Below are 11553 nucleotides of genomic sequence, written 5' to 3' on the forward strand. Positions count from 1 at the left end.
ATTATATTAAATTATATAATATAATATTAATGAGAGAAAACTAATTTGTTGTAGTACCTACTTGGTTAAATTCATTTTAATATTCATAAATATTAGTGAGCCCCTTATAAAAATAGGTACCTACATACAAAAATGACAAGAAATATTTTACAAGTGATAAGTTTTGTCCACTTCCTGTTGGTTACTATTGAGTTTGTAGTTTTTCATTTAATAAAATATTGGACATAATTAGAAATGTTTGTTATGTATAAAATATAAGATAATGTACCTTGTCTTAACATAATACAATAACTAGGACAATATATTATGATTCCTTAAAATTATAACATACAGACATTGAGACATTGAAAACAAAAAACATATTAAAATATACATTTAGGTTTGACTTGTGTAAAAATGGTATACACATTTTGTTGAAATATAATTTTTTTTATATAGGTACTTAGGTAATATAAAGTAGAGGTCTTCAACCCGCTTACAAAAAATAAGTGACCCGCCGCTTAAAACATTTGAAGCCCCTTGATGTAAAGTATAGTTTTAATATAAATTAAAGGGAAATTAAAATAACTTATTTTACAATGTAATAAAAAAAATAATAATGTTAAGATACTAACACCTTATTTGTTATAAGAATACATATAACATTTGATTCACCAAAATTATACGTTTTTAAAAAAGTTAAAAAAAATTGCTTTATGATTTAATAATAATTATTAAATATTGACTATTGTGTTTAATTTTAGAGCTTAATTTTACATTGTTAAATTACAAAGATTAGCTTAGGTACTTAATAAATATATAAATTAAATTATTTGTTATACTTTGTTTTTGTTTACAACGAAGTTATATAAATTCTATATATAGGTACAATTAATTTTGTAATATAAGTTATATCATAATCTTACATATAAACATAAATACTTAAATTTCATAATTTTATATGAACATTTATCTGTGTGACTCCTTCTTGCAAGGATAAAGACACTCAGCATACTGCCATAATATAATATTTGCAACACATTGATAATTCGCTGTACTCAAGAAACCAATTTCATAAAATGCATTTTTTAAATAAACTACTATCCATTTATTACATTCTCTACAACGACTGATATTATTAAAGTACTTCCATAGTGGACGATTTATATCTTTTCTTTCAAATTGAACTTTATTATTGAGTATCGAAAACAGAGCTAAATGTGCTAATTTTTCTGGAGCTCTTTTTTCTACGGGGGGTTTTTGTCTATAAGCTGGCGGTGTCTCACCCTCTCGCGGTAATCTCAACAAATTATCTTCAATATTTATATCTATAAATGTCCTATCCTGTAGCACAAATGGAAAGTATGATATACTGTTGTTGTTAATAAATAATCGGCTCATAGCAGTCAGATCACCAAAGTAATGAGGTAAACATTTCTGAAAAAATAAGTTATAATGAAATAATACTTCTATGATAAAACCCATTTTTTGTTTACTTCAAAGTAATATAAATTTCTGGATTTATATTCACTATAACATCTTAAAATAACGTAGATACATTAAAAAAATACATTAAAATGTGCACTAAATATGCTCTAAAAATTTTTTTTAAGAAATATCTATGCTAAAATATAATTTATACTGATTCATTGATTAATATTAACTATTAAAAACTGAATATTGATTTTTGGTTAACATTTAAAGAGATTATACTGATCAGTTTATATAACTAAGTATGTAAGTTAAATCATTAAGTATTTCTTATTAAAACAATATTAAGGTACACAAAATAAATTAGGTACTTAGTTAAAAATATAACAATATTATTATTATGTATTTAACAAATTAAAATAAATTATTATATTTTCACATCGTTTTTTAATAAATACCATCAACTAGTAACTGAAATTTTTGATTATATTTCAATGGGGGACAAGGAAAAACCTCTACGCGGTGTCTCCTAGTAACGGTGTCCTCAAACACCGGCTAATTCTTACGCTCCAGGTGCAACTATATATCTCTCAGTATAATTATAATATCTGGTGGGTCTAAAACGCGGCGTCTGAAACGGACCTTTTCACGGCCAGTATTAACAACCGTATAAATAAATATTGAAAGTATCACAGGAGTCAATGAAGAAATTTTATCTGCCATCTGAAAATCTACTGCATGCGATATGATATGTGTCCAAGAGACCCATCGAGACCAGACTATTAATACGCCAAGTCTATGCGGAATGAAGCTAGTAGCGATAAGGCACCATATGGTAGTTCTATTTTTGCAAAACCTAATAGATTATGCAGTCAGTCAAGATATATGAACAACACGACATTGAATTCATCACAGTGCATCTACCGAATATCTCAGTCTTATCGATTTATAAACCACTAAATTCCCCTTTCATATCTCCCATTCTCAAATCCAAATGCGGCCTTCAACACAATCGTAATATAGCCATAGTTCAAGTTGGAGACAAACGATGATGGTGAAGCAGCAGAAATCTGGGCACAAAGCGAAGACATGGTACTGATCCACGATAACAAACTACCCTATTCCTCCAATAGCGGTCATTGGAAGAAAGGATACAACCCTGACCTTATATTTGGCAATGCATCCATCAGTCAACTCTGTACAAAAAAGATGGGAGACCCCATTCCAAGCACACACCACTGACCTATAATTTGCCGGATTGAGACTGTGGTAAAACCCAATATTGTCCCATTCCAAAGGAGATACAATTTCATGAAAGTACAGTAGAACTTTAACTAAATAGTGACCCTGCTAATGTGAAAGGACTGTCGAACGTCACTCCCTGTCAATTCGCTCACCAACTATTATCGAACGACAAAAACTCAAAAATCCAAACAGGAAGATTAACCCGATAAATGAATAACACGAAACATAGAAAAGGAAGAGAACCACCTCAGCCGGGCTTTCGACGAGGATGAAATGAACACAGCTATAGATACAATGACAATTAGGAAGCAGCTGGACTAGATAATATTTTCGTCAAACAGATCCGCCATTTTGGGCCGAAAGCCAAACATTGGATACTTGCCTTATATATATGGCCAGTATCCCTTCTGTGCCACACATACAAACTTTTTGAAAGAATGCTGCTTAATCACCTAGTACCCTTTGTGGACAGTACACTAATCAAAGAACAAGCTGGTTTCCACCTAGGAAAATCATGCACCAAACTGGTACTTAATTTGACCTAAACAATCGAGAATGGTTTCGAAAACAAGAAAGTCACAGGTGTGGCGCTCGTAGATCTAACGGCAGCATACGACACGGTAAACCACAGACTAATGCTAAAGAAACTATATGATACCAGTATGGATTACGAGTTTGTAAGAATTTTCGAAGACCTTCTTAGTAACAGAAGATTCTCCGTAAATCATCAGGGTAAAAATAGTAGTTGGAGAATCTCAAAAAACGGTCTCCATCAAGGAAGTGTGCTAGCCCCCACTATGTTTAACATTTACATAAACGACCAACCAATATCCACAGATAGCGATGTAAAACACTGCATTTACGCAGATGAAACAGCAATAGTAGCACATGAACATTTTGAAAATTAAGAGGAAAAACTAGCGGCTACTTTGGACGTCCTTGGGAAATATAATAGGCACGATAACCTAAAACCTAATCCAGGTAAAACACAAGTCTGTGCTTTTCACCTGAGGAATCGAATGTGCCATCCGCACTCTAAACGTCCTAAGGACGGGTAAAACGAACCAACATACAACATCCAAAATATCTCAAAATAACGCTAGACAGATCCCTCGACTACAAATTCCACTGCGAAAATATCAAGAATAAAATAATGACAAGAAATGGTATAGTGCGAAAACTCAGCGGCTCGACATGGGGTTGTCATCCTCACGTCTTAAGAGCTTCGGCACTAGCATTATGTTTTTCATCAGGAGAATATGCTATACTAGTATGGGGTAGGTCTTCACACACTAAAAATTTCGATGTTGCACTAAAACGAGTCTTGTCGTCTTATAACTGGTTGCCTAAAAAATTCACTGGTTGAACAACTATACATATTTTCAGAAATAGCTCCCCCACCAATAAGAAGATCTACACACGTGAACTGGGAAATAACGAATATAACATCAGACCCACGACACCCTATGTATAGAGAAACTCCACAACTATCCCGTCTCAAGTCCAGGAAAAGTTTCGTGAACCATATGAAAGTCATCTCATCGACACATCCTGAAGCAGAAAGCACAACCAGATGGATATATCAGATAAGCAGTACCTCTGGCTGGGTGCCAGACTAGTCGCTTCCACCGGATCAAAATGAAGCATGGCTAGTTTGGCGCACACTAAACCGTCTCAGGACAGGAATAGGACGAACGATAGATAACCTAATAAAATGGGGACTTCTAGATAGTACAGATACCTTGTGCCTCTGTGGTGAAGAACAGACAATCCAACACATAATCTCATGCACAGCTTGCCTTTACACCTGCACTCTAGGAGACATCCAAAAAGGAACAAGCCGAGGAATTAACGTGGCCCGCTTTTGGGCCGAAACAATTCAAATCCATAAATCCATAGATAACGTTATGAAAACACCTATCCATGTTACTAAGTATTATCCTATATTTTGTTTAAAATTTTTATAATTTATATTACATGTTACTTAGTGTATTTTACTTTATTTTATCTTATTATGTATTGTTAATTGTATAATTATCACTGTTATACTATTCGCCTGACACGAACAAAAACAATTATATTTTAACATAGAAATGCTAATTATTTTGGCTTTGATATAAATTAAATAATATTAAAGTAACTATAGTAAATTTAAAATTATATTTATATTTAAAGCTGTCTTTTCCCTTTATGACACTCTTAAAGTCCTTAAAATACACTTGCGTTAATATCTTTAATGCTGGTGGCTCCAACCTTCCTTGGATACCTACATTCCAATGGAGTTACATTCATTGTCTCTATATATAACTAACAATCTCTTTAATCAACAGTTAACACGTTGGTTATAATTTTCCCTCAATTATTTTGGTTTTTACTAACGATTCTATTTCACCACCAACTTATTTTATTCCTGAACATCAAATTCAAGCTGCTTCCAATCTTTCTTATTATAAATCTTCTTTCACTGCTGAGTGCAGTGGTATATTGGAAGCTTTCATCAGTAGGTATTAGTTGTCTTGGAACAACCATAAAACGTCTAATTCACAAGATAGTATTTAGATAAGTCAGTAACGCTTTCTTTCCCAAGTGTTCCTCATCATATTAAAAAGCCACTTTTAACTTTTGTCTCTTAACTATTTTCATCTCTATACTACCGGTTCCTGAGCATATTGATATTATTTGATAAGAGCATACTAACTACTGCATCTATGTGCTATTATTTCTGCCACACTGCAAATTCATCCATAAACGTTGGAAGCTTAGATGGGAAAACCATGTGACTTCCATAATTTATTTATCAATTTTACTCTGCTCTTTCATCCCTTAGACCCAATTTAAAACATTTATTTCTATCTCTTAGATACTTTTCTTGTGCGATGCTCTTTTATCTAAAAGTTACATAGTTATCAGTGCTGTTCCATATGTATACTTCATACAGATTAAAAAAATTAAAAAACCGGGAAAGTCGCTCTGCAGCATGGTTGGACATGCATTCTGTTGTGTATTATTATAATTATTGTTATATTTATTCAAAAATATGATGGGACCCACTGAACAGGTTCGTGTGGGGCCCTGGTCAATGGATACCTTACTATTGAATAGATTACTGTACCTCATTAAGTTCAATAAGAAATAGTTACTTAAAATTTAAATAAGGTTATTTGATCAGTATAGAGAAAGAAAATGTATCATAAATTGAGATTGGAATAAGACAATTATTACAAAACCTAAATATTTTATTGTTGTATTATAGTGATAATAGTTAGTGGATGCTTCGTATTTGTTCAGAAACCATATAAAATATCATCAGTTTAACGGTAATGAATTACTCATTTACTTAACCCCAATCACTCTACACGAATTTGACAAATGACAACTAACAATTAAGTATTAATAGATTAAAATAAATTAAACTCACCAGTTTATTATGTGCCATAGACAAAGTTTCTAGTTTGGTCAGGTTCTGCATTTCAAACGGTACCACCCTCAGATCAACATTATCTATCAACAGAACAGTCAATGATTTTCCGATGTTCTTCAACGACATCCAGTTCCAGAATGTATCCTTTTCACGCCGTGTCTTCCCTAGTTCGCTGCCCGACAAGCTGATACTCCGGAGGTGTGGCATGTTCTCCAGCCCTACTAAGCATCGCACACCGACATTTTCTAATACGAGGTTTGACAAAATTTCAAAGTCGAATTCTAACGTATAGCGTTTCATACACGAGAACGAGCCCATGTCTAGCTTGTACCCGTTGTTAATAATATGGTCTTGATCGTTCAAGGCTATGTACTCGTGGATGAAAGACAAAATGTTCTGAATGTGAGTGTGAACACTGCACAGCAGTACCACGTTGTGCTTGTGCGATCTGAATTTCAGCGCCACCCGGTCTGGGTATGCATCGTCCGTGTAGAGCCCGACGAGTTCTTCCAGCTTGTACTCTGTTTGGATGGACCTCCCACGCGCGATTAGCAAGCTGTTATCTTCAGGTGTGACGGTGATAGAGACAATTGAGGAGAGCGATGGGCACAGCCTTTCGCTGGTTTCAGAGTCCTCTATGATGGCGTTACACAACGAGGGCTCCATTCCTGCAATCAAAATACTTTTTCTGATTGTTACGAAAGAGTTATATTATGGTGTGAACAATATTAGTATTGTAGTGCTGGTGTATTGGAAGTTTGATAACTAGTCGATTGCTATATTATATTTAGTCGAATATTATATTGTATCGACGAAGAAAACAAGCTCGTTTGAATTGCAAACAAGCACTACAACCACGCAGTAGAATATGAAGGCTGAATTCGTTGACTTGATAGCTGACTCTGTTTCTATAACAAAATAATAGATATTAAAACTGATATTACTTATCTAAGAGGAGAATTATTTGGTCAGGTTTAAATTTGAAACATCAACACAAAACTTAACATTTATATTTATAGACCATGGCAAAATAGAATTGAGTTTATTCACTATTGAATACTTGTTGTCATGATATAGTCGTTAACTTATATTAGAATATATATATGAAAATTGACTCAGTCAATTTCAATTGAATCGAGAGATAATAATATATCATAATCAATATTCATAGGTAATATTATAATATACTTATAATTCATATACATCGATATTATGTTTTATATTATGAGCGTTATAACTTATAATTTTACAACTTGTAATAAATACAGTGTATATATTATACTTTGTTACTAAATTAGTGTACCTATTAGTACTTCCTAACCGATTTGCCTCCACCCAATCGATAATTTATTTTTATTTGTTGGCACTATTAAATTTCACTAACTATGTTAACAAATTTCTTAACATCATTTTAAAATCTTATTTTGAGTTTAATTTTCTGGCGTATAAACGTATAAATATAATTAATAAAGTAATTTAAATAACTTTCAAAAAGTTATATTATTAATGTCTGTAACATAAATTAACATAAAAAAAGATTGCTAATAATATTAATAATCAATATTATAATATACAGTTATAATATCAGAACGAATGTAGAATCTATAAATAAATGGATGTTTGCTGTTGATGATTTTATTATTTTTCCGTTAACACCTATACCTATGATATATACCTAAACGACTATGACATACAGGATGAACCATTTAACTTAAGAACCTCATATTATTTCAGAAAATAATAACTTTTTTGAAAACAATTATTTAACATAATTTCAAGTCATAACAAAATTATATATTTTACTATTTTTTTCGTTATATTTTTTACAGTTATTAATCTTTTGAAAGACAACATACATTTTTAATTTCCTATTCAAAAGCAGAATTTACACCTTTATAGATGGAAGAGTTGTTTATGACTATAGTCTATAAATAACTAAAAAAGAGACAAAATATTTTGAAAATGTTATCCTATATATAAAATAAAAAAATAAACATTAGTAGCTGCAAAATCTGTAACAAAATAAGAAAATCGTTCGAGGAGAAATCGTTATTTTACGGTTGAATATCCAATGTCATAAAAAACTACAAACACTCATAAAAAAATCTGACTTTCCGGCAAACTTTTTTAGATTTTGAACGGAGCAATGAATGTATTGATTTTACAATGATGTGTGGTTTTTTTAAAAAAAAATTTATGTCTGCCATTACCTTTTAGGACAGTAAAAGTGCTTAGATTTTCTTCAACAGTATAAGTTCTAATAGGAAAGTGAATCTAGTTGGTACTTTAAGGGGGTCCAATTCCCAATAGGTTCCAAAAAAGCCAGGAAAAACAAATTAAAAATTAAGTAAAAACAGTCATTTTTACGCAAAATCGGTTTTCAACAAAATCGATTTTATATTTTGGTTCAACTACAACACTAGTTGTTTTTATTAGTATAAAATATTCTCTATACACGATACAGTTTTAAAAAAATTTTGATTTGTTTTGAACTGTCTACGGACATTTTCTGTTTCAATTTTTTTTAGTTTTTATTTCTACTCATGATAAAAAAACATTTTGGTTGGGTAAAAAACTTGAAAATTTAATGCAAACATGTAATATTTTGTTACAATATTAAAAATACATTGTCACATTTTTGATTTATAAGCATTTAAAGTTCAAATTTTGACAAAATTTATAAAATTTAAACTTTAAAAATTATTTTGTAGTCGAAACTTTATAAAATGTTCAACTTTTATAGCTAAGGATTGAAAATTTAAAACAAGGTTCCACGTAAATAGCTTATAATATATAAATTACTTTATTCACAATAATATCCTCAAATATACTTAGTAATATCATAGACTGACCGTCTTTACTCAGAATCGGTTTTTCTTATACTTTATATTATCATGTCATTGAATTCAAATTTAACACAATCCATTACAGTGACCCACTTGTAACCTACTGTACAGCAGAGAGACACCCACTTGCCCACCTTTCTTTCATTTAAGGTAGAAAAATGTATAAGGAATCTTGTATTACATTTTTAAATTTTAGATGTAAAAAAAATGTTGATTAACATCTAACGCAAAATAATAAAATTTAAAATGTTTTGTGATTTTGACGAATTTTTGCGCTCATAAAAACTTATTGTGAATTTATGGTTATTTTTTTTTTATTTATACTAATAACAATAAACGTATGAAAAATCTTGAATACATTTTTGAGTTTTTGATCGAGCAAAAAATAATTTACAGATAGTAGGTAATTGAAAAAAACTAAAAAAAAAATCGAAAATAGTTCATGCCTATAAATTAAAAAAAGAGTCAAAATATTTTTAAAATGTTATCATATTGTATAGAAAATGGTAATATAAACATTTTATCACAATTGAATGTAATGTAATGTACCTATAATTATTATTAGTTATATTTGGTCGATATCTTGTATATCGCAAAAATGTCCGTTTATTAATGTTTTTTATTTTGGTTTTACCTACGTTTTTGAAAATTACTGGACATTTTTTAGTTTTCACCCTCAAAAATATCAACTAGATTCACTTTCCTACCAAAAAAGATGCTTAAGTATGAAACTTGAATCATTTTTACTTCTTCAAAAGGTGTTAGAATACACGAAATAAAACACATTCTTGTAAAATAAATTTTTGGACAAGACGTTGTTTATTAGTAGGTAATAGTTTTTTATTTAATTATCCTAAAAATGCTTTAAAAAAAAAAAAATTGTTGTAACGAAAATTCCCTAATAACATTTTATAATTATAATTAGATTTTTTTAAAAATATTAGACGTGGATATAAATGTATAGTGCAGATTGAGATTAATTAGACCCGTGTTATAACTTGAAGTAGAAATTGGAATTTATACTTTCGGTATTTTAATAATGTGTAGTATAACTATAATTAATTTATCTTATTTTTTTTTCACTGTATAAGTTTGAGTCATTGACCCTATGACCATAGTATATAAATATATAATATTATGCTGGATTTATTTTCATTTACGCAGAATAGGATAAAGATATTTTTTATAAATTGATCACTGTTAACCACGGTTATCTACTCAGGTTGGTTCTATGCCGCTATGCTGCCCGTGTATATCAATGGTCTACGAAGCACGAATGACCTATAAATATATGGGTATCCCAAACTATTATAGCTATCTGTTTCCAACTACAAAGGTCACGTGGCATTATTAAAAGGCCTTCAAATATTGAGAACTGCTCACAGTAAATTTAAAAAAAAAGTCCATATCGCTATATCATTTACCACCAGTCGAATTTAGGAACTGAAAGTCCAGTGTTGTCTCAGACTATTTATATGCCTTTTAAAATAATCGTCTACCCTTGAAGAGTAAAAATTTTCACAAAAATAAAATTTATAAAATGGCTACCTTTAAATGTTACCAACAAATTTAATTAAATTAAAAAATAAAAGATGTGTAGCCCTTGTCTCTGTGATTCTAATAAAAAATATATATGATTTATTTATTATCTCAGGAGATATTGCAATGGGTAAATCCTCGTGGGACACCCTGTATAGCAAATGTGTGAGCTGCAGTGTCTAACACTGTTAATACTTACCTATAACAACTTATACAATAAATGTATACAATAACGGAGCGCTGCCCACTCATGTGGTTTTTAGGTATGCTTCCGAGTGAACGTCTATTTTATTGATATTTATTTTCTCCCGCAGTTTTTTATCGTGGCAGTCTAATACGAATCTCGACGCTGAAGGATCGTTTGTTAAATGGATAATGCGCATCGACCTCCACCACCACAAACATTCGATACATTAATACGTAAGTATAGTTACCCAAAGCTGAGCATTAACGAGTTAATAAGTTAGAAGTTAAGTTAACGTATTAACTTAACTTACTAGTTAGGTGTTTTAATTAACTTAATTTTAACTTAACTATTATCGTTCTTGGAAGTATCAGGGAAATTTAGAGAGTAGTTTGAACACTTTCGATTTATATCAAGTGTTATAACCAACCCACCGCATTGTCAATCTCGGTCAAATTAGTTAACAAAATGAGGTACACTGACGCAAATTTTCCCGTGCACTGAGGTACATCAAAACCAAGATGGGTACCTACACCTATATAGCACTATATTTTAAGTTTTTAATTTTTTCACGGGCCATGTAGGTTTATACAATTAAAAATGGATGTTGGTTGATTCTATGATAATAGACTCAAAAACTACTGGACCGTTCTTAATAAAAGTTATTTCAATCGATTTGTTGCGAGGGGGGTTTATATATGATGTTTTCAACTCGTATAGGTAGGGTAGCTAAAGGGTGGACAGCGCTTTTTTTCAGATTACAAAAAAAAATAAGCGTAAACATATTTTTACAAATATTAAATATGTTTATTAAAAATACAAATATTTAGCCCGGGTAACAGCTAATATAATAATATAAAATACGCTTCATAAATATCTATTATAATTTATAATTATCTATTTGTGTC

The 11553-nt window shown here is 30.7% G+C and overlaps 1 protein-coding gene across 1 annotated transcript; it reads right to left on the reverse strand.

The window, feature by feature from the left end:
- Nucleotides 1–948: 948 nt before the first annotated feature.
- On the reverse strand, nucleotides 949–6742 carry LOC132934284 (uncharacterized). Its single transcript, XM_061000569.1, has 2 exons — nucleotides 6074–6742; nucleotides 949–1416 (listed from the first exon to the last, which is right to left on the reverse strand). The coding sequence occupies exons 1-2, from the start codon at nucleotides 6740–6742 to the stop codon at nucleotides 949–951; spliced, it is 1137 nt and encodes a 378-aa protein (XP_060856552.1).
- Between the last annotated feature and the right edge of the window lie 4811 nt (nucleotides 6743–11553).

The sequence above is a fragment of the Metopolophium dirhodum genome, chromosome 1 (assembly GCF_019925205.1).
Source record: "Metopolophium dirhodum isolate CAU chromosome 1, ASM1992520v1, whole genome shotgun sequence".
In the NCBI taxonomy this organism is placed as follows: domain Eukaryota; kingdom Metazoa; phylum Arthropoda; class Insecta; order Hemiptera; family Aphididae; genus Metopolophium; species Metopolophium dirhodum.